At 45.4% G+C, this 22,300-nt stretch overlaps 7 protein-coding genes across 7 annotated transcripts; 5 read left to right on the plus strand and 2 right to left on the minus strand.

Annotated features, from left to right (window-relative positions):
• Nucleotides 1–795: 795 nt before the first annotated feature.
• On the plus strand, nt 796–2,140 carry LOC128715687 (N6-adenosine-methyltransferase non-catalytic subunit). Its single transcript, XM_053810599.1, has 3 exons — nt 796–861; nt 956–1,117; nt 1,190–2,140. The coding sequence occupies exons 1-3, from the start codon at nt 796–798 to the stop codon at nt 2,138–2,140; spliced, it is 1,179 nt and encodes a 392-aa protein (XP_053666574.1).
• Nucleotides 2,141–2,356: 216 nt separating this feature from the next.
• LOC128712301 (coiled-coil domain-containing protein 97) lies at nt 2,357–3,588 on the minus strand. Its single transcript, XM_053807197.1, has 2 exons — nt 3,571–3,588; nt 2,357–3,508 (listed from the first exon to the last, which is right to left on the minus strand). Exons 1-2 carry the CDS (start codon nt 3,586–3,588, stop codon nt 2,357–2,359), a joined length of 1,170 nt encoding a protein of 389 aa, XP_053663172.1.
• Nucleotides 2,790–7,447, plus strand: LOC128715688 (antigen 5 like allergen Cul n 1-like). Its single transcript, XM_053810600.1, has 6 exons — nt 2,790–2,800; nt 6,286–6,352; nt 6,423–6,506; nt 6,591–6,781; nt 6,848–7,095; nt 7,186–7,447. Exons 2-6 carry the CDS (start codon nt 6,331–6,333, stop codon nt 7,445–7,447), a joined length of 807 nt encoding a protein of 268 aa, XP_053666575.1. The 5' UTR covers nt 2,790–2,800; nt 6,286–6,330.
• A 1,064-nt stretch (nt 7,448–8,511) lies between these two features.
• LOC128714443 (transforming growth factor beta regulator 1) lies at nt 8,512–9,866 on the plus strand. Its single transcript, XM_053809318.1, has 2 exons — nt 8,512–8,631; nt 8,715–9,866. Exons 1-2 carry the CDS (start codon nt 8,512–8,514, stop codon nt 9,864–9,866), a joined length of 1,272 nt encoding a protein of 423 aa, XP_053665293.1.
• Nucleotides 9,867–11,144: 1,278 nt separating this feature from the next.
• Nucleotides 11,145–12,768, minus strand: LOC128711626 (etoposide-induced protein 2.4 homolog). The gene is made up of 4 exons (XM_053806507.1): nt 12,754–12,768; nt 12,467–12,672; nt 11,580–12,257; nt 11,145–11,511 (listed from the first exon to the last, which is right to left on the minus strand). The coding sequence occupies exons 1-4, from the start codon at nt 12,766–12,768 to the stop codon at nt 11,145–11,147; spliced, it is 1,266 nt and encodes a 421-aa protein (XP_053662482.1).
• A 955-nt stretch (nt 12,769–13,723) lies between these two features.
• Nucleotides 13,724–14,436, plus strand: LOC128711627 (trafficking protein particle complex subunit 4). Its single transcript, XM_053806508.1, has 2 exons — nt 13,724–13,898; nt 13,958–14,436. Exons 1-2 carry the CDS (start codon nt 13,724–13,726, stop codon nt 14,434–14,436), a joined length of 654 nt encoding a protein of 217 aa, XP_053662483.1.
• A 2,781-nt stretch (nt 14,437–17,217) lies between these two features.
• Nucleotides 17,218–21,166, plus strand: LOC128714238 (cullin-3). The gene is made up of 10 exons (XM_053809113.1): nt 17,218–17,274; nt 18,277–18,660; nt 18,738–19,496; nt 19,574–19,744; nt 19,822–19,992; nt 20,075–20,189; nt 20,257–20,426; nt 20,502–20,722; nt 20,800–20,938; nt 21,014–21,166. Exons 1-10 carry the CDS (start codon nt 17,218–17,220, stop codon nt 21,164–21,166), a joined length of 2,340 nt encoding a protein of 779 aa, XP_053665088.1.
• The last annotated feature ends 1,134 nt before the right edge of the window (nt 21,167–22,300 follow it).

Genomic DNA, 22,300 nt, shown 5'->3' on the forward strand with positions numbered 1-22,300 from the left:
CCAAGCATGCTGCCGTTGCCATGGTAACATGGTTTTTGGTGGAACAGCTCAAGTCGGGGTAGTTGAAATTTCCCGCGGTGCCATATCATTGAAGCATTTGGCAACACTGCGCAGTTATGTAGGGTTAAGTAAAATCAAATGAACAAACTTGTAAAGAAATGATGGATTAAATTATTGCCAAAATATGTAATAATTAATCATGTGTGTAGTAGATTCAAGTGAGCAAAATGCATTTATCGTACTACGATTACATTTTTATCGTTTATAAATCGGCTAATCGAACGATATTACAATCCCACAACACCACGCTATAAACGTGCACGTGCAACGGAACAAATCTGACAGGGCACAACTACACGCACAGCATCGTTTGGGATGCGGATGGTTAAATAAATACAGTAAGAAAACAGTGAAGTAATAGACAAAATACACTGTGGCAACCCAGAGACAACCCGTTCGAAACATAATCGGAACAAAGCAACCATCAACTACCGTTTAGCCACGGAAGGGCAACGTTTTTAACGGCGCAGTACTGCCACATACCGGACGCAGTTCAACACAACATTAACACCGGAGACAATATACAAAACTTTCTCCCCGAAGAAGAAGAAGCATAAGCAATAAAGAAGCGAAACCTCAACTAATATGATGCCGCATCGTCAGGCACCGCCTCGTAGTTGATTTGTTCCTGAACCTGGAAGGAACTTCAAGATTCCCAAACCTCGAAGGAATCGATCGATTATTAGCAATAAGTTAGGAGTGAAGACATAAGAAAGAGTTCACCTAGCAAATACAATGAGCGACGTTATCAAGTCTCGGCGTGAGCAATCACAGAAGCGAAAGATGCTACTTGCTCAAACCGTAAGTACCCGTAAGGAACACCTTCACGGTGGCAAACGGTGAATGGGAGGGCTCTATCGGATCATCGATATTAACCGCTAAGTTTCGTTTGCAGTTCGGTGTGTCCTGTGTGGAAGACCTGAAGCACGTTCTCGGCACTGCGGAAGACTCACCAATCAACAAATCGCAACGGTACGAGGACGAAGAAGCGACCACTTCGAAATCGTCCCAAACAGCGGAAGGATTAGTGTATCGAGATTCGTCCACCTTTCTGAAGGTGCGTTGTTCGTCACTGTTCGCTACGCCGGTGTGAGATAAACTAATGTACGTATGCTTACGCTCCTTCCAGGGTACACAATCGTCTAATCCGCACAATGATTACTGCCAGCACTTTGTGGATACGGGACAGCGGCCACAGAACTTCATTCGAGACGTTGGCTTAGCGGACCGGTTTGAAGAGTACCCGAAGCTGCGCGAACTGATCCGGTTGAAGGATGAACTGATATCGGAAACTGCCACACCGCCGATGTACCTTCGGGCGGATCTGAAAACATTCGATCTAAAAACTCTCGGCACCAAATTCGACGTGATTCTGATTGAGCCACCGCTGGAGGAGTACGCACGGGGTGGTGCGGCCGTGGCTGCTGGTGCTCCGCGTAACTTTTGGTCGTGGGATGAAATTCTTGCACTGGACATTGGTGAGGTGGCCGCGCATAGGAGCTTCGTGTTTTTGTGGTGTGGGAGTTCCGAGGGCCTGGACATGGGACGCAACTGTTTGCGCAAGTGGGGCTTCCGAAGGTGTGAAGATATCTGCTGGATACGGACGAACATTGATTCGCCCGGACATTCGAAAATTCTCGAACCGAAGGCGGTGTTCCAGCGGACGAAGGAACACTGCCTGATGGGTATCAAGGGTACGGTGCGCCGATCAACGGATGGGGATTTCATCCATGCGAACGTGGACATCGATCTGATCATCTCGGAGGAAGCCGATTTCGGAAGCTTAGAGAAACCGATCGAAATTTTTCACATCATCGAACACTTCTGTCTGGGACGCCGCCGGTTGCACATCTTTGGGCGTGATTCAACGATACGACCCGGCTGGGTAACGATCGGGCCGGAACTGACCAACTCGAACTTTAACAGCGAACTGTACGCCAATTCGTTCGAGGAAAATCCAACCACCGGCTGTACCGAGCGTATTGAAGCGTTGCGACCAAAAAGTCCACCAGCGAACGGAAAAGTGTTACGGGGCCGTGGTCGCGGTTTTCCCCGTATTCGGGGGAGATCGCGTGTGTAGATTTTCCACACATCTACCATCCCACGCACCTGCCCGCTTCCCCGGAGCAATGATGATGGGAAAAGGGAGGTGAGACGGTGACGAAAAAATTCCTTCCATTATGTTTTTCTATTCTCTATTTCATTTCAACAACCGCTAGCAAGCAAAACAAACGCAAATTACGCAAAATAACAAATAAAAAAGTAATATTTTCAAAAAAAGGAAGAGATGATACGATTATTCATCGCTATCGTATTCGCAGTTTGGATCGCGAACCGACACCGGCACGTTGGGAGTCTTTTGTTGCTGTTCCAGATGTTGGTTCAAGTGCCGCATATAGATGTCCAGTTCGTCTTCACTTTCTTCCGTCTGTTCCACGCTCATCTTTAAACCATCCTGCTCCTCATCATTCGACTCCGTTTCGTCCTCCTTATCGAAATATTTCTCCTCCGCATCCTGATTCATCTTAACCAGATCATCGTATTCATCCGAATTGTCCACCTGCGTGTAGTCGAAGTCTTCCTCTTCGCCCGCTATAAACCGGGCGTGCATAATACCAATAAACTCGTCAAGCAGCAACTCCCGTTCGCCAGCCGTTATCAGATGTGCTGGGTTGCTTTTGTGCAGGGCGCGCGTGTATCGTGCCTGACGCAATTCTGCTACCCGCAATTGCTCCTCTTCGTCGAAGTTACCCCACTGCGAGCTGAGACAAATGGGCGAATTTGGACGCGATTGGTCCAACTGTTCCCGCGAATCGTCCACTTCCGACTGGTACTGTTGCTGCTGCTGCTGCTGCTCTCTTTCTTCGGTTTTCTGCTCCTGCAACGTTTTCTCCGCCCGTTCCTTATCGATTTGTTTCAGCAGAACGCCAACCACAGTCTGTGGCATTGGCATTCTCGCATCTCGTTCCTGCTTTTCCTGCTCCGTCATGAACTGACCCACGAGCTGCTCGTACAGCAACGGAGCACGTTGCATCATTTCCGTCTCGGTGAAATACGTCCCATCGTTGCTCATCTGTTGCAGTGCCACGTAGCGACGATTCCGCACCTCGATCGCACGGCCCCCATTGCGAAGCTGGCGAATACGCGCCAAATGATACGCAATCTCGTGCTTTTCATCCGGACTGTACGCCAGCGTTTGGTCCGGGTGCTCAAAGTATGACAGATGTTCGTCACGCATAACAAATCCGAACCGATACAGAAAGGTGCCATGACTTTCATTAAGCACACCACGAAGAATCGCTTTCTTCTCGCATACGGTCAGCTCGGGATCGTCCATTTGTTGATTTTTATAAAATACCCGCGGATCGTTGGTAATGTGCTCGAAGATGTCGGATTCGTTCACCAGCGTTGAACTGGCGACTACTGGGCAATTCGTATCTTGTGCTACCTGTACATAGAAATCGAGATCTTAACCTCTTACATTATCAGTTAAATTCATCTGTAAACTACATTTAAGTCTGTGGCCATCCTGCTTTTCCTCGGTTACGATTCACTTCACACCACGGGGTTCACACGACAAGCAGGACACCGAACGAATGATTTGTTTACCAACAACGCAATGAAGGTTGCGCGTGTGTGTGTATGCGTGTGCTTTTGAGTGCGTGAAGCGTTCTGTAGAAAGGGAAGCGTTTCTATCGTTAAAGGCAATGTAAATTCAAACGAATTTAATCGAATCCATTCGCCGTTGAAAGTCACACGTAGCATTCATAGAAAGATATCAAGACGATGATGCTCTCTTGTGCTGTTTGCTTCTCCCCTGGTCTGATCGAACATCGAACGGCAGCGTAACGATGGCAACGAGTGTGGCTGTGATGTTTACATTAACGTGGTGCATAAATTAGCCATTTAGCGGATGTTCTGTGCAGCTGGTTGCTGTGTTTGATTGCGATTCACCATTTAATTGCGGTAGTACTACATGATGTGCGTAAAGTTTCCCACGACTGAAGGACGATTTGTTGACGGGAAAACAAACGCACAGTTGTTGAACGCATCAATGCTTAATCGTCTTAACGCATCGCATTGGGATGAAACTTTTGATTTGCTGACAGTTGAACGACGAACTAACGAACGTAAATGTGAAATAGGTGATACGGTTTTATCCACCACTTTTGAGGTATCAGGACATGTAACTCATGACTTATTTTGCCGATCATGTATGAGTCCTCTGCCACACCCAGTACAAGATTTTAGAACTGTGTAGCCTTTTGTAGCTATCTTATTGTATAAAGGTTACATTTGATCGCGTTATTAGATAATTTGAAACGTGAAATAAAGAAGTGCTGCACGATGAGGTACATAGTATCCTTCAGATATAGCTGATTTGACATGTATAACATCTTCTTCCCTTTAGAGAATGACCAGAAAGCCAAACAGAAGTTCTGTGGCCAGTACGCGACATCACACATCACTGTCAAGTGCATCAGAATTAGATGAAGATCGAGAAAAAAGGGATCTCATCTTGCCTTTTGGAAGTTGAAGTAATCGGCCAAACGGAGAAGAGGTCTTCTGGACAGGACATACTTTAATATGCGAAAGTATCAGTCGAACACAACATCTTCTTCCTTCTGAAGAATGATCAGAAAGCCAAATAGAAGGCCTGTTTTCAGGACTCGACATTAGACATCACTATCAACTGCATCAGAATTGGACGAAAGATCGAGTGAACAGGGATCCTAAAATTAATCGAAACAAATGGAAAAGAGATATCCGGACAAGACGTACATTATGCGGAAGTATCAGTCCAGGTCAATCGCATCTGACCAGCAGACATACGTCCAGAAGGATCAGCTGAAGGTTCTGGTAATAAATTCGGATTGGTTAAAGAAAATGTGCTACCGAAGATCGTCCTAAATCTTCGGCTTTATCGGCACAACAACCTCAGCAAGTCTAGAGATCTGCCATTTGTGGCTTTCTGTGACATTATTTACCTGTAGCTGGATAATCAGTCCTGCTTACGGAGGATTGGTCTGGATGGGAATTTTGAACCGATCAATTCTGTTTTTAAATCTCAATCTCCTCAAAGTACTCAAGTGAACACTTACTAGAAACTTTTACTATGCAACAAACGATTCCAAAACCGTTCCTAGTGTATTCACTGTTCATTACAGCTCAGACCGGAACTAGACTCGTGATCTATCTTGCATACTAAAAGAGCGGAACTGGAAATTAAATAAACCTAGAAGAGCCTAGGGTATCTTTCTAGAATGAGAACAAGGAAAAACAAACGCAATCCAACAGTGTGACTAACAGCACATTAACAAACGTTGCCTCCCTCGAACAACTTATGACGTTTTCAATTGAATGTCCGTTTTTGATTGCGTCGATCGATAAGGGTGCCACGGATAATTAGTTCGTGTGGAAAATAAAAGAGATCAGCAATAGAAAAGTACAATGCTCCGGGCAATGGAAATGGACGGCTACGCCACAGTGGTGTAGTAAGCGCACATTTAGTCAGCCAATTACAAACGTACTAACGAGCTCACGAGAACACGAATTTCAAGCGGTAGGGATTGGTCGATTGCGCCCAGCGCTTCCCATCATTGTTTAACGATGGGAATATCTGTGCATCCGCCAGCAGAAGAAAAGCGCGTTTTGCTGCTGTCTTACTAACACTATGCTGCATATACGATCTACACAAATATCATACTAGGAGCAAATGTTCCATCTTCTGACATCCTTTCGAATGACTTGTTGGGAACATAGGAAGGAGAATCGAACAGAGGAATCCTTTCAAATTTTCATCACACTCCAACAAAGTGCGACAGGTTTCCCTTTCACGCACACAACAAACGGTGCGAACCTGCGTCGATGCGTTGATGATGCGTTATGCTTATCAGTGCATCATGATCACCAACCCGTTCACGCTCGCCAATTCATTTCACGATTCCGGAAAACCAATCAATACGGGGCGCTCCGAGGGTATGGAACGGTTGGAACCGTGTTAGTAGGTTCTAGTAAACGCACGCACCCCGCACATCTTCAATCTCCTCCTGGTATCAACCTGCCGAGACTACGTCAGATCGCGGCATTACTGTTCCTACTGCCGCGCCAGATGCGTAGTATAAATAGGGCAGCTTTACAACCGGATGCGTTCAAATCTATTCCAAAGCTGCTCCAGTAAACTTCCCACCCGTGTGGCAACAGTGGCCACCATTTTAGTGCTAGTGTTTCCAATGTGTTTCGAAGGGGAGATTTAATTTTACAATAAAAATGTCTTCAGTGCCAGTACGAAGTATGTGGAATCAAGGACAAGGTGTGGTTGTTTAACGATCGGTGCTGATACAGCTTACTTCCAATTACAGGGATAACGGCGTGTGCAGTGTTGTTGGTGGGACTTATTAGTCAAACTAGTGGCCAGACGGATTATTGTGATCCTACGCTTTGTAGTAAGTGCCGTACATTCGGGTACTATTTATCTTGATGTGTCTTGGTTAACATACCGCGTACGGTTTCCGTCCTTGTGATTACAGAAAACAACCTAGTGCATGTGGGATGTGGCAAGAACGATAACTACGGTCCATACTGTCCGGTCGATCGGCAGCTGGTGCCCATCACGGAGGAGGTGAAGACTTACATACTGGACCTCCACAATGTGTTCCGTGCCAATGTTGCGCGTGGCGAGGTGACCAACTATGCATCGGCATCCCGGATGCCAACGCTGGTAGGTGATCGACTACGAACCGTTCGGGACAAATTTGTTCACTTCGTGGTGTCTTCTATTCTGTAGATCTGGGATGAGGAGCTACAGAAGTTAGCTGAATATAATGTTAAAACCTGCATCTACGGACATGATTACTGTCGCAACACGAAGCTGTTCCCGCTGGTGGGGCAAAACATTGCTGCTAACTCGTTCTACGGCATGGAAGTAACGCCACTCGATACGATGACCGAGCTCCTGTACAGTTGGTACGCCGAGAACGAGAATGCCAATCAGGATTACATCGATTCCTACCCGCTACTCGGCCAAGATCCACCGTACGAAAACCCATCCGCTGATCCGCTCCACCATTGGAATCTTTGTTTATAATTGCATTGTCCTCTTTTCCTCAATGCTCCAATTCGCAGGAAAGATATTGGACACTTCACACAGATTGTGATGGATAAGGCAACAGCGGTCGGGTGCGCCATGATACAGTACACACAGAACGAGCAGGGACACGACTGGGTACATCAGAACTACGTCTGCAACTACTCGAACTCGATCGCCCGTGGCCATCCGGTGTACGTGAAGGGTAATCCGTGCGAGCTGTGCGTGACGGGTTGTAGCACCGACTACCCGGGGCTCTGTAACGCTGGCGAACCGGTGCAACCTACGGCCGCATGGTGAAGCGGGCGTTGGGTCCCATCAACTATGTTAATTTAATTTATTCTACCATTACCAGACCGTAATCCTTGTCTTTTGATTCAATCATTTGCCACTGTACGTCCCCACTCCTACCGTAAGGACAATGATTATTAAATGTAACGATCTACGATACGAGCGCTAAACATTCGTGTCCTGCTTTGTTGTACTAGAGTTTTGCAAGAATTTCTTTGAAATTTAGTGTGGATTTAACCATTACGGCAATAGTGGCAGCTAGTTGAAATGCCATCGGACACACCGACATCCTCTTTTTCCGTCATGTTGAGGAGTTAATTTGCGTGTTTTTACATTTGATTAAACACGTCCATTAACTCTGGTACATGATGATAAAAGCGAGCAGCGAACGACAGTATGGCGATCCTGCGCTGGCAAGGTAGGTATTGTGTGGAAAGGATCTTGATGGTGTTTCACTATTCTCTAAACATGTTACCCAAGGACTTACCCGATTCAGAGGATGAAGAATGTCCTAGATATGTCTACTTTGGCTTACCACTTGTGGGTTTCGCTAGCGTATTAATTCTCAATGTTCGGTATTAGGCACTAGCACAGCACGTGGAAGATCCCGAATTATGTGGAACTTAGGACAAAAGGATCCACGAAGAATAGTGACCAGCGAAATACAAATTCGTTTCCCTCGCGCCCAATGTGTGCTGCTTTGATCGGTTGACAAGCATCATTTTACAGCACACCTGCACGATAGCAACCTTGTAGTGCAGCTGTCAAAAATTCGTATTGTTTACGATTTTACAAACGCGGGTTTGCAAGCAAATTTATGTTTATTTCCTCAAGTCTCGTATGCTTACCGCTTTTGTATCATAAAGGTATTAATGAAAAATCAAACCATTCAACAAATAGTTGCATTAAATTACATCCTTTCATCGGTACGGGTCGTGATTGTTTCGGGATCAGTGTGAACAGTACGAAAAGTCTGCACTTTTACGCGCGCTATTTTGCCGAACCCCGGTGGCTTTATCGTCAGCCAATCCGCTTGGTGTGCCGGTGTCGATGCAGCGGAAATTGCGAAAGAAATGCAAACCACGAGCTGCGAACCATCGGAAGCAGCAACCACAGGCGTGGAGGACGAAGTAAATGCCAAGTATCGGCAAAAATACCGCCGATTAAAACGATACATTACCGATATGGTGTTTGTAAGTAAAACCGCCCGAGAGAACGAGAAGCCTCTCTGTTTTGGGGTGCTAGAAAATAGCACTTACGCACTGATTCGTTTCAGGAAAATGCTGCATTGAGTGATCACATAGCTCAGGTGCAGGAGAAAACCAGTCAGGTTTGTGAGGAGCGTCGATTTTTGTTGAAAAGGCTGCTGGATTATGAAAACGAGCTCGAAACGCAACTGGGACGACCTTGCAGCAAGTTGAACGAATTGATTGCGAATAGTTTACCACCGAAGCGACAGTACAAGAAGCGGGATAAAAATGCCACCGTTAATGGTACGCCCAACGCAGGCACTTCCGGCGAAGGTGGACCGGACACACAAGATACTCAGGGAACTGCGCCGGATGGTGTGGTGGAAAATGGAAAGGACGACGAAAGAAACGATAAATCCAGTTCTGCTGAACCAAATGGTGCGAAAAATGGGCACAGGGTAGGGAAAAAGCGGGGACCATCGGCCAAAGGTGATGGGGCGGTAGACAGTAAACCGAGGAAAAAGCCACGGCTTGGCGCCGGTACTGGAAAGAAGCGCATGCCTAACATAACGGTGGACCAATCGGGACACCCAACGTACCCGTTCACGGTCGGAGGCTTCACAGTGCAGAGTCTGGGCGAAATCGTCCCAGATCGAGCGGCTTATCACACGGAATGTAGAATTTATCCGATCGGGTACACAATCACGCGACCGTACGGTCACTATAAGGATCCGGAAAAACGGTGCAACTATACCTGTCGCATACTAGACGATGGTGAAAGGCCTCGGTTCGAAATCGTGCCCGAATGCACCGATCCCACCGGTGTCACGTCCGAATCCGATGACAAGAAAGCCACGAGCGTCGCAGAGGACACGATCAGTGGCCCAACGACGGACGTGTGTCATGCTGAACTGCTGCAGAGGATCAATACCGCGCTTAACATACGCTCGATCGACTCCCGTCCGTTGGGAGATTGGTTCTTCGGTTTGGCACATCCGACCATTGCGAACCTAATACAGAGTTTTCCGGCCGCGAAAGGTTGCACCAATTACCGGGGCACTAAGAAGGATAGCTTAGCCAATGTGGATAAAGAGAACGATGATCCGGCAATTAGCTACGATGCGCTGTTGCGCCATATAACGATTTCGACGTATCGTACGGTGCCGGAAATTAAGGAAGAACCGCCGGACGAACTGTTTGACCATTCGGACGGCAATTCGTTTAGTTTGTCGGTGTAGGCTAGGAGTGTGTCTGTTCATGTGTACATAGACCGAATAGTAGATTGGGAATGAAAACGGGATGGTGTGAATGATGGGTGTAATAACAATCGGTACCTTCTCTCACAGGAACTTTCGACAAGCATGCTCGTTTCACGGGCGTATTTTAAACGTTCACACATACAAAGCAGGAAAAGCACGGACGGATCAATCCCTTCCCTCCACTTCAATATACCAAGGAATAAAGCGGGGTCATTAAAGCGAAATTGTTTTTGTAAGACTATTCGATGTAGCCTGTTTGATGTTTGAGTAAGTTTATTTTCATGGTCTGTTTCACAGTTCACAGATTACTTTGCGCAGCCTAAAAGGGCAGTCTTTTATGTATCGAACCTTCGGAGCGGTAGATAAAAAAAAAAACACACAATTTACAAACTCCCTCACTATATTACCTCTTCCCTGCTAACCACCATTTCCCCCAGGAAAGCGAGGTGCGTCGAATGGAAAGCCTTTTCGAACCGTGCCCTACATCCAAAAGCAAGCGGAATAAAGGCAATTTCCCTTAGAAAGATAATCCCACCGAACACTATCGTTCTCATCTTGCCTGCAAAACCCAACTATTCTGGCTTCGTTCAGCCCATTTTATATCACCAAAATATCCCTCCTTACACACACACGTTATGCTATAAGTACATCACTATACAGTTGATCTACTTGTTTGTTTGTTTCGTTTATACATAATCTCACGGAAATCTTCACTGTCTACGTTTGTTATATCGGTTTCAAGTCGACATGAAAAGCGCAGTCCATTTGTGTTATCTGTTTGTTTGTTGGTTGGTAGTAGTACGAGTGATAGTTAAGATTATTAGTAATGTTAGTAGTTAACGTTTGAAAATATCATGTTATACCACATAAGGCTCAGCGCACACACGTACGGTTACCTTAAAGAACATTCCTATACGATGCGCATTTCCCTTGCAAACGAAGCGATGAGTCAACCATTGGACCGTTTTGAAATTTTACCTATCGCGACAAGTCAATAAAATAAACAAACAAAAAAAAACATTGCAAACATTCCCGATATAAAACAAGCTATAAAACGGTATCTCTGCGGCTTCCTAGCGTAGAGTTATGTCCATTTGTATCATGTAGTGTACGGTTCGTTTTCATTTCCTCTTTACTGCACCATGTTTCCTTCCATCGTTTGAGCGTTTGTCCCCTTGATGTCGTTGTGTTTTGCAGGACACTGTTGCCCTTTTCAGCGTTTTGAGGAGCGAAAGTGCCCAACTAACATGCACACCCCTATCGCCTAAGCGGGCGATTCAGTACAGTTTGGTGTTGATGCAGCTGGACAGTTTGAACGGAGGCAAACGTGGACGAAGCAGCCGACGGGGACGGCGACGGCTGTCGATGGTGCGATCGATGATGATGGTGCTTTTGGGAATTGTGGTGTCGAAATTGTTGCTGCTGTTGCTGCTGCTGCTGCTGCTGTTGCTGAAACATAAACGCGGATGCTGAAGACGATAGTGGTGGTGTTAACCCACGCACATTCGTCCCACCGCCGGGTGTAAGTGGTTGCGATAGGGCCGCTTTCCCGGGTTTCGTTCGACCCCGGAAGATTGCATTGGTAAGGGCAACCACAATGGAGAAAAGTTTAAGTGGTGTTTCGCTGAAAAAAATGGATGAAATAAGATACATAATGGGCACTGTACCGTGTTTGTGGTCGCGTTGACTTACCATACGTCCACTTTTGGTGTGGCCTCGTTAGCGCTGATAATGAACAGTGGAAATAGGACCGAAAACACGCATCCACTGATCACGATCGAGTTGGGCAGCTCGGACAGCACGGCAAGTGGCAGTCCAAAGCCCAAAAAGTATGGCCAGTTCTGTTCGATGTACGTCAGTCGTTTGTGCAACTCCCAGCCCATGTTGAACCACTTGTACTCGAACGCATACAGCGAGCAGAGCAGACTCATGTGCATCATATAGATCGCACTACAGGCAAACGGGACCGGTACGGGTAGATACTTTACCAGTGTGCTTTGCAGCAAGAATAATATCTGGATCAGCAGGCTGATCAGTGTATCGGCGATCAGTTTGCTGATGCTCGGTATTAGCTGCGGACGACCCTTGCGGAACTTGTACGCCGAATCAGCAATATCCTGAAACCAGAGGCTATTCACGATCTTGCTGAGCAGAAACAGTGGAGCTACCCAGAACGAGTTGAACAGCAGCGAAAGCGACGGTTGCATCCAACCCCAAACGGTTGTCATGGTGGTCGAGTTACGGAACAGATACCACAGGAAGAGATGTAACCCGGGTAGAACGGCATACTCGAAAAAGAGGATGCTGAGCATAAATATTCCACCGTTTAGCATCGAGCATTGAAGGACACGCTTTAGCACCTTGGATTCTCTGTAAGAATGGAAAAAGAAAGTTCTTCAGTGTTTCGAACGGGATATAGAGGATCAGGATTCATGAATCAACTAATTTACGAATCCAGATTCCATAAGGATTTTCAGCGATCGGATTTGGATTAATCTTTTGAGAGAATCTCACAGAAGATTAATATAAATGATCCTGCTTTGCTCAAAAGATCCATTAAGATCAACACTGCTACTTACTCTATGCGCTTCGAAACTAGCGAATTCGATGACGGTGTACGGGGCTGCGACGATAAGCTTTCTTTCGTGCGGGGAACCGATCCGGAAAGTAGCGGTTTTGTGGTGGGCTGGGATAGTTTTCGGTTGGCCTCTTTGTCAAGATAGAACACTACCGTGATGCCCTTGATACTGTCCAGGATCCCGTGCAGCACAGTGGTGCCTATTCTCTGTAACACAAACGCCACACAAAGAGAGGGAAAGTGAAATTGCGTCCACGGGAAAGAAGTGCGAGGAAAGAACCAACTTACACATAGCGTTTCCATCGTATCGGCCAATATTGTACTGCTTGCATGTGTTACAAAATGCTGAAGGGACAACAGACAGTAACGAAGACTATTGCCCTGCGGAGATCGTAATTGCGTGTAACTTAGGATGACGAAAACGGCAAACCAATGTACAAAAACAAGCAGAACGCGACAGCTGCAATGTGTAGCAATGTTGTTGTTAAGCTGACGATCAACAATCAAAGCAGGCACGAGTTAACCACAAACACACACGGTATACTGTATTTTGCGTACTTGAGGAACTGGGCGAGTTTATAAATAAAAATACGTCGTTGAAGATGGAAATCATACAAAACGATAGTAATAACGGACGACAACAGGACAACTGAACACCTTCGCGGGTGTGAGTGCAACGGAGATAGCAACCCCCTCGCGACCTGAAACTTGCCCGACAGGGATGGATGCAACTTTGACAGCTTTTGTTTACAGCCAGCGCGGAGGCGATGAAATTGCGTCTGAAGTGTCAACAATGCTCGCAGTAGGCGAAATAAAAGTGCCAACGGTGCGAAAACGGAACACGACAATGAAAATATGGTTAGCCTTTCGTAGAATCACCAGAAACAGAGCAATGATCTTACGGAAAGGGAATAAAATTGTCCAGGGTGAGCTGGATGGGTTTTGCAAATTACACCTGCGGAACCACTGGGAATGATACAAATCATCTGGTCAATGGACGGGTTCTTATTTCGAGCAATGTTTGGCTGTGTGTGTGCGTATGCTCGAACAGAAAGAGAAAGAGCGAGTTGCTCAAAATGAAGCATACAAAAGCAACAAAACTTTGCTCAAAATTGCAGCAGCTGACATCTGTCAACAGGGTGTCGTCGAAGCGAAGTTGTGTTTACATACTGCTGCCTAGGAAATGTTGTGAAAAGAAGCATTTTGTGGGAGGCGAACGCGTTTATCTGAAGCTTATCTAATTCATACGGCCCCCAGAATGGTAATATTCGGCGTGTACATCGTGAACAAATCCGGTGGGTTAATATTTAACCTGGACCACAACCTGCCCAAGATAGAAACAGAGAAAACGTTCAGCTACCCATTGGACATTAATTTGGAGTATGAACCGAAAAGGATTTCCGTTGCCTTCGGCCAGCGGGATGGAATTAATGGTAATGGTCGCTTATTATTGTGCCGTAATCAACAGTAATTGAACGTTCTCGTTTTGCAGTGGGCCATCATTTGATAGCTGTGAATGGGATACAGGTAAACGGGGCGGTCCTCGAGGATGGTCGGGACGTGAAGGAAATCATCGAAAGTAAGGAAAGCTATCCGCTGTCGCTAAAGTTCAGCCGACCGAAGATGACAACAAATGAGAAGATCTTTCTGGCCAGCATGTTCTACCCGCTGTTTGCCATTGCCAGCCAGCTAAGTCCGGAACCGAAGAGCAGCGGCATTGAGGTGCTGGAAGCGGACACATTCCGACTACACTGTTTCCAGACGCTGACCGGCGTCAAGTTTATGATATTTGCGGAAAACATGCAGGCCGGTATCGATGTCCTGCTGAGGCGAATCTACGAGCTGTACGCGGATTACGTGCTGAAGAATCCGTTCTACTCGCTCGAAATGCCGATCCGTTGTGAGCTGTTCGATACGAACCTGCAAGTGTTGTTGGATCAGGTGGAGAAAGGTGGTGTGGCTAATATTTAGGCAATGATAAATCGTATAATATAAACTTAAACACTATGATGCAAGAAAAGTGCGTAATTTCATAGCTCTGAAAGAAATATTAATTACAAAGAAACAATTGTGTCCACGCAAAGTAGCTCAGTATGGTTCGAGCAATCGACGGTGGAATGACAGATAATCCGCTTTCTTTTTCCATCTCTCACGCACACTTGCACACAAACCAAACACGCACACTTGGGCAAACTTTGCGAAAGAAAACATGGTCGCCGTGGGTCTGTCAAAAAGGTTTTTTATAAATGAAAACTAAGATCGGCTCATGAATTCGCTCCCAATTCAAGCAGCATCAGAAGGTGATCTTGTGCTACGAGTGCCGTAAAGGAAGTGGTCCTATCCTTTCTTCCGCAAGGGATATGAGCCCAGACACGGACCCAGAGTGCACAGTTGTACGGTTTGGATGGGAAAAAGTTCTCGTTGAACAAGGCAGCAATTGAAGTGAAGTGAAAAGCGGAGACAGCACCGAGTGTGTGACCGTGTGTGCCCATTGCCCACCTTTTCCTTTCCTGGTGTACCTCTGGTTCGTTGGTTCACTACGTACAAGTAAAGGGATCGACGACAGAAGGGCCCGTCAGCTTTTCCTCGACCCTGTATGCCTGCCGAGCGCCGTGGAAAAAGGTATATGCAACTGGATATGGCATCTAGCGGGTGGGAAAAACAGGTGAATAAGTGCGAGGAGAGGGGACAAGACGCGTATCGGAAGAAGTTGACCATCATCACCCCTCCAGCAACCCACAGAAAACGACGTGTAATGGATGTTTTTTTTTGGGAGGCAGCGCAGGTGAAGTGTGAATCGAAAATGGAATTGATTGTTCACCATCAACATCGTCGTGCGTGTGGTTGTGGTTGTGTGGCACAGTCAAATCCACAATCGTTCTACAATTCCCCAAAAGTGATACAGCAATTAAGCGCATGGTTGCAAATTAGCAAAACGCAAAGGTTGAACAGAAATCTTCGGCAGAACAATTGCACAGAGGAAAAACTGCTGCCAAGGGACACAAAGAAGGTGGTGGGTCAGCTAGAAGCTAGAAGAGAAGACTTTTCCGACAATGTTGAGTGTCAGAACGAAACGGGTGCGGTGTAGGAAAACGAAGCAGTGAAAGGAAATGAAGGGGCATTTAGATGACGATGAAAATGATTGTTTTTTGTTGCTATTTTCGATCGAGGTTGACGTTCCCTGTAAGCCACATCCGATGGACGAATTGATTCAAAAGACACCGAGTGTCCCGATACGGCTGGTAATGTTTTTTTTTCTGCCTACGGGATTTCTTTCTTTCTTAAACTCGGTATTCACCAGTGCGGGTTTCCTAAAGCATTGACAATGTGTACCTCAGAAAGTGTGTGCGAGAAGAAGTGTCCGGTTCGGCAACTAGACGGGTGTGAGGAGAACATCACGGCAATTTTCATCACCATCTGTATCTGATTCATGAGGAATTTTGTGCTAATTGGGACCGTTTTTCCTCCTTGGATGATTTGCGATGCAAAGAAAGGAAGAAAGAGGATAAAAGTCAACATACATACGCACACATACATGCACACACACACAAAGCCACAAACTACACTTACCCCCATCCCCCTCAGCACGTCCCGTTCCGGTCTTGCGTGTGCTATTGCAATTCCAGCACACAATAATAAATAACACACTCCTTGGGAAAAATCCTCCACCCCGTGTCATTGGCCTTGCTTTCCGCGACCGGTGTTTTTCACAAAGAAAAACGTATGCAGCTCGTGTAGTTAGCGCTCTGAGCAACGCAACCGTGTCATACGAAAAGTACGCAGTGATTGTTATTATGGACTTACTAACGAAATGTTTTAATTTCTCGTTTTAGGCACCACAGCTGCGACGGTCACAACTCTTGGATCAGTGGATCTTGGATCTTTTGTGAGATTGAAGGATATCTTGTTTGTTGCGTGCGTTCTTACCTTGAGAGTGCGCTTGCTCGTGAGGAAGAATCCTTGTCAGAAGACGGAAGGCAACGGAACGGAAATATTACTGGTGGTTGTCTTCGAATAACGCGTAAAACATGTATCGGTGTATGATTAGACACAGAATTCGACATGATCATATGGTGCATAGCGCATCCTGAGAAGATATTTAGGTCCGTTTCCAGTGGTGATGTTTCATTGACACTATCTGTATGTTAAGAGGTCCTGGTAATACCGTGAAGTGTTGTTTTCTCCTCGTGAATCAATCTGTTATGTCTGTCAATCGATACGTGTGCTTTTACCTACATGCACATAATAAATACATAAGGGAATAAGAACGTATGTGGATAAAGATAGGGCAAAGAGGGAAATAAATTAAATCCAAGCATACGTCGCGATCATCCAAGGTAACGACCGTTCTGATAATGAGGCAACGTCTTACTTAGAAAGCTTCTGAACTCCTGGCGACAATGTGCATATTCCGGTTCCACTAGAAAGGAGGTACCGTTTTCAGTCCAACTTAGTGTAGGCATACAGTTTATTTGCGTAAGTGCGTGAAACAGTGATCATTTTGTTTTGTTTCGTGTGCGTGTGTGTTGTGTTACGATCGGTGTGTGCAGTGCAGTAAAAGTAAAAGGATCACCAAAGTAAATCGACAAACTTTGGTGGAAACATCGGTTAAAGTTCGAATCAAGTTTCGCACATAAATAGCGAGTTCATTAACTAGGCAATAAACAACACGACTCACGATCAATACCGGTAAATAGCATAACATTTGTGAGCATTCTGGATTAGGTGTTGCACGCCAATAATTACGCCAAGATGAGTCGTGTATCAACACAGAAAAAGGAAGGCAAAATGAGGATCCGTGCCTTTCCGGTGAGTAATACAATATCGTACTGCTTTACAACAATGTGTCTTCACAATCTAATATGGTGTATATCGTTCTGAAAATGATATCAGTTAGGGTTTATCTTACTACTCCGGTACAAATAGCGATCCAGGATCGTTAATAACACCGGAAGTTTGAACATCAAGTGCTCAGCTCAGCTCAATAGTACATAGCACTACTTCTATTTGCTATACACAAACGGCAGCTAGTGGCTATACGTCAAAGGGGACAAATCACTTATTAACTAATTTGCCACCAACCTCACTATTTCACTATTTGGCACATAATTTCAACATCCTTTTCTCGATGGTCGGTTTAACGTGTTAGCGCGGATAAATGTTAAATGCGAGTGAAACAAGAGCCCTAACATCGTAGCAGTCATTGCAAAGTTAGACTGGTTACTTGGACATTTCAGGAACCAATTTTCATTTGTTTCATGCGAAACAATAGAGTGCTACTGTCGTCGTTAGTTTTGCAATTGTTATTTCACTTTCTTCTTCTTTAGATTGCTGTAACAGCAAGATCTTGGGTCCAACTTTTTGTTCCTACACTTTTTGGAGTATTTAGTCTACTTTTGGAACAGTTTAATAAACGCATCGTTGCTAAATGCGTTCCTATTTTCACAGAGGCTAAGAGAAGTGTGTTATTTTTGTTCGGTTGTGTGCATAACAGAAAGGAACATTGAAAGGGGGAACGTCTCGCACGTGTCCGAACACTCGTGTCGGTCTGTAAATCGCACGCATGTGTGCCTTGCGGGGTGAAGGTAGTGTGAAGTTCTGTCTGCTTCTTCTGCTGGGAGATCGAAGGCGTAATGTTTCGAATCCAATGGAAGCGGAAGATGAGTCGCGGCACGTCACAGAACGCAATGAACATAGTTAAACGGATCGTAAGGCAATGTGTCTGCTAGTGACGGGATAGCGCTCTAATTTTGTAACTAGTTGTGGTTGTGATCATACTTAAACTTTTTTCGCTTCTTTTCGTTTTTTCAGATGACAATGGATGAGAAGTATGTGGAGTCGATTTGGTCGCTGTTGAAAAGCGCCATACAGGAAATACAGAAGAAAAACAACTCGGGCCTTTCGTTTGAGGAGCTGTACAGAAATGCGTACACGATGGTACTGCACAAGCATGGCGAGCGGTTGTACAGTGGGTTGAAGGAGGTCGTGACACACCATTTGGAGTCGAAGGTACGCGAGGAGGTGCTGCGCAGCTTCAACTGCAGCTTCCTACAGACACTGAATCAGTGCTGGAATGATCATCAGACGTCGATGGTGATGATCCGGGACATTTTGATGTACATGGATCGCGTTTATGTGCAACAGAACGATGTCGACAACGTGTATAACCTTGGGTTGAACATCTTCCGCGATCAGGTATGCAATATCCTGTCCTTATATTCGTTTGGTTCGTTTTGGTAATGAAACATTAAATACATTTTTGCACATTGCAGGTTGTTCGCTATCCGCGCATACGAGATCACATGCGAGAAACGCTACTGAATATGGTAATGTGCGAACGGAAAGGTGAAGCGATCGATCATATCGCGATCAAGAACGCATGCCAGATGCTAATGGTGCTCGGTATCAATCAGCGCTGGGTGTACGAGGAAGACTTTGAGCGACCGTTCCTCACGCAGTCGGCCGCATTCTACAAGCTCGAGTCGCAAAAGTTTCTCGCCGAAAACAGTGCGAGCGTTTACATTCGGCGAGTGGAGGCACGCATCACGGAGGAGGCCGAACGGGCCAAGCTGTACCTGGACGAGAGCACCGAAAGTCGTATCGTGGAGGTGGTGGAGGATGAACTAATTAAGAAGCATATGCGTACGATTGTCGAGATGGAAAACTCGGGCGTTGTGTATATGTTGCAAAACACAAAGACCGAAGATTTGGCCTGTATGCACAAGCTGTTCTCGCGCGTCAGCGGTGGCCTTAAGACGATCGCCGACTGTGTGTCACAGAACCTGCGTTCGCTGGGTCGCGATTTGGTGAAGGAGGAAGAGAACGGTAGCACGAATCCCATCACCTTCGTGCAGAACTTGCTAGATTTAAAGGATCGGTCCGATCACTTCCTTTATCACTCGTTCAATAACGATAAGACATTCAAGAATATGATATCGTCCGATTTTGAACACTTCCTTAATCTCAACAGCAAATCGCCCGAGTATCTGTCACTGTTTATCGACGACAAGCTGAAAAAGGGTTGCAAAGGGGTAGGTGTTATTACTGCCACGATGGGGAAGCGGTCATGCGAAACCAAAACTCTAAATGTAATATCAAATCATTCCAGATGTCCGAGCAAGAAATTGAAACCATACTTGATAAAACGATGGTATTATTCAGATATTTGCAAGAGAAGGATGTGTTCGAGCGGTACTACAAGGCTCATTTGGCGAAGAGGCTGCTGCTAAACAAATCCGTGAGCGATGATTCCGAGAAAAACATGATATCAAAATTAAAGGTAAATTAACTACAATTCCATTATGGGCAGCTAACTGACTTTGGTGACGATGCTAATTTTGCAATGGTTTTTTTCAGACTGAATGCGGTTGTCAATTTACCTCAAAATTGGAAGGAATGTTTAAGGATATGTCCGTTTCAAACACGGTAATGGAGGAGTTCAAAAACCACATCAACAACGACAATTCGGCACTTGAAGGCGTAGAGCTGACGGTTCGAATTCTAACCACAGGATTTTGGCCTACACAGGTAAGGTAATCTACCACTAAGGTAGATCAACTGGTCGACCGTTTTTTGTGGAGATTTTCACACGCTTTTTTACTACCATTAGTCGGTAACGCCAAACTGCAACATACCACCAGCACCACGGAAGGCCTTTGAAACGTTTAAACGATTCTATCTGGCTAAACATTCAGGGCGTCAGTTGACATTGCAGCCACAGTTAGGTAAGTTTCGTCAAGGCATTTCGTTACAGCCGCTATAATAAGCTTCCACTTTTTTCCACTTTTGTAGGAACGGTGTACATGAACGCCGAATTTTACGGTGTTAAGGCAGAAAAGGAGAAGACGGAAGGTAACTGTAGCAGCACGGCACCATCTTCCGGAAGCAGTAGTGCGCCGGCAGTCGGTGCTGCATCGCAGGATGCTCCTAAACGACATGTGCTTCAATTATCGACGTATCAGGTTTGAAGTTTTTTTCTACTGCTCAGCAAAAGCTCAGCTGTAATTTACTTCCTTTCCGCAACTAATCATTTCCAGATGTGTGTGTTGATGTTGTTTAACAACCGCGAACGAATGACATATGAAGACATTCAGCAAGAGACAGACATCCCTAGCAAAGATCTGATTCGCGCACTGCAGTCTCTTTCGATGGGCAAACAACAGCAGCGACTTCTGGTACGAACACCGAAAACGTCAAAGGATATCGTCTCGACGGACGAATTCTATGTTAACGATGCGTTTGTGTCGAAATTTCACAAGTACGTTACATTGGAAGAATTGCCTTAGTTGGAACAGTGGTGATTTGATGTTCAATTTTTGTCGTTGTCTTTCACAGAGTTAAAATTCAAACTGTCGCAGCCAAGGGCGAATCGGAACCGGAACGTAAGGAAACTCGGAGCAAGGTTGACGAAGATCGGAAGCATGAAATCGAAGCTGCTATCGTGCGCATCATGAAGGCACGAAAGAGGATGCCTGTATGTATATGGGGAATGGAAATTGGAAAGGCTTCTACATAGACGATAATTTGATCTCCGTTTATCTTTCCATAGCACAATCTTCTTGTATCCGATGTGACAACGCAGCTGAAGAGCCGTTTCCTGCCGTCTCCGGTGATAATTAAGAAAAGAATAGAAGGTTTAATCGAGCGTGAATATCTCGCTCGTACGCCCGAGGATAGGAAAATCTATGTGTATTTAGCTTAAACAGAAGACAAATTAAATCGTCAAATAGAGAGAGAGAGAGATAATGAGTATATATATGCAAAGATGTATCGACAGTGCAAGACAGTGGTAACAGCATCAGTAAAATGCAAACAACAGTACTAATAAGCACGCATCAACCAGGTACGTTCTATCTCACGCCAAACAGGGCGATCGGTCGAGATTTGCCGACGACATGATAGGAATCGTAATAGAGAAAAGTAGTAGATTCGATGCTACGGCTCTCTACGTGCTCATGCGCATAATTCACTCCGTCTAGCAATCGGACTACTATCAGACGGGAGACGAGATCGCTCAAGTGCATATTCGTGCGCTTTTTCTACTAGCAGGAAAATCGAACAAAATAATTAATTTGTGTTCCGCCTGTGAAACGTACAGCTATTTTACGCAAGTTAATACCAATCATTCATTGTAAAGTGAGCATAAGATAGAAGGAGATTGAAACGACGAACACTCTCATTTTATCATTGTTAATGATTAACAGAGGAGGAGTGTTTGTGTGAGGTTGAATGTAGGACGAAAAATGCAGCCTTGGAAGTAATGCAGTAGGAAAGAAAGGAGGATTATATTGCTTTCATGTGCAGTACACTGGTGTACCAGCAGACAATTTGTTCGTTCAGTTGCTATCATTCTGTATTGTTTGTATTTTTGAATGTATGATCTACTCGAGTTAAAGGAGTCGTTCGTGAAACACTGATAGCAAACCATAAAAGTGTCGCTTATACAGAATACACAAAGTTATGGAATGGATCGATCCTGTCCTACAATCTCTGTAGTAAGGACTTGACTATCTGACTGGTAAACGTGGTAACGCATAAGTCTCTATCAAGCCAGGTAGACGTGTGTGATCGTGTAGATTGCTACGTAAAGTATCAATAATGGGAAGTTTTTTTTTCGCGTCGGCCTTGTGATTGCAAACATTACATTTTATTTTCAATTTTACCTCCTGTTCCTGTTCATTGCAGGGTTTCAATGCGTATGAAAAGATGCGTACACGATCGTGATAGTTTTATACTTACACTTGCAGACATCTATTTATGAACAACAATGTCATTTTACGAGACCGTGCGCCTTCTCACGGTTACTGTGCGTCCAATTGTTTGTGTACCGTTTGTA

Source organism: Anopheles marshallii, chromosome 3, assembly GCF_943734725.1.
Source record: "Anopheles marshallii chromosome 3, idAnoMarsDA_429_01, whole genome shotgun sequence".
Lineage (NCBI taxonomy): Eukaryota > Metazoa > Arthropoda > Insecta > Diptera > Culicidae > Anopheles > Anopheles marshallii.

Excerpts from the sequence above, each read along its gene's own strand:
- LOC128715687 (XM_053810599.1), top strand. The coding sequence starts at position 796 with ATGAGCGACGTTATCAAGTCTCGGCGTGAGCAATCACAGAAGCGAAAG. Across the intron at positions 862-955 it reads AGATGCTACTTGCTCAAACC|TTCGGTGTGTCCTGTGTGGA; the intron begins GTAAGTACCCGT and ends TTTCGTTTGCAG. Across the intron at positions 1,118-1,189 it reads ATTCGTCCACCTTTCTGAAG|GGTACACAATCGTCTAATCC; the intron begins GTGCGTTGTTCG and ends CGCTCCTTCCAG.
- LOC128715688 (XM_053810600.1), top strand. The coding sequence starts at position 6,331 with ATGTCTTCAGTGCCAGTACGAA. Across the intron at positions 6,507-6,590 it reads TTGTGATCCTACGCTTTGTA|AAAACAACCTAGTGCATGTG; the intron begins GTAAGTGCCGTA and ends TTGTGATTACAG. Across the intron at positions 7,096-7,185 it reads CTACTCGGCCAAGATCCACC|GAAAGATATTGGACACTTCA; the intron begins GTACGAAAACCC and ends TCCAATTCGCAG.
- LOC128714443 (XM_053809318.1), top strand. The coding sequence starts at position 8,512 with ATGCAAACCACGAGCTGCGAACCATCGGAAGCAGCAACCACAGGCGTG. Across the intron at positions 8,632-8,714 it reads ACATTACCGATATGGTGTTT|GAAAATGCTGCATTGAGTGA; the intron begins GTAAGTAAAACC and ends GATTCGTTTCAG.
- LOC128711626 (XM_053806507.1), bottom strand. Across the intron at positions 12,258-12,466 it reads CTAGTTTCGAAGCGCATAGA|AGAATCCAAGGTGCTAAAGC; the intron begins GTAAGTAGCAGT and ends CCATTCTTACAG. Across the intron at positions 11,512-11,579 it reads ACACCAAAAGTGGACGTATG|CGAAACACCACTTAAACTTT; the intron begins GTAAGTCAACGC and ends CATTTTTTTCAG.
- LOC128711627 (XM_053806508.1), top strand. The coding sequence starts at position 13,724 with ATGGTAATATTCGGCGTGTACATCGTGAACAAATCCGGTGGGTTAATA. Across the intron at positions 13,899-13,957 it reads CCAGCGGGATGGAATTAATG|TGGGCCATCATTTGATAGCT; the intron begins GTAATGGTCGCT and ends CTCGTTTTGCAG.
- LOC128714238 (XM_053809113.1), top strand. The coding sequence starts at position 17,218 with ATGAGTCGTGTATCAACACAGAAAAAGGAAGGCAAAATGAGGATCCGT. Across the intron at positions 20,427-20,501 it reads TTCAATTATCGACGTATCAG|ATGTGTGTGTTGATGTTGTT; the intron begins GTTTGAAGTTTT and ends AATCATTTCCAG. Across the intron at positions 20,939-21,013 it reads AGGCACGAAAGAGGATGCCT|CACAATCTTCTTGTATCCGA; the intron begins GTATGTATATGG and ends ATCTTTCCATAG.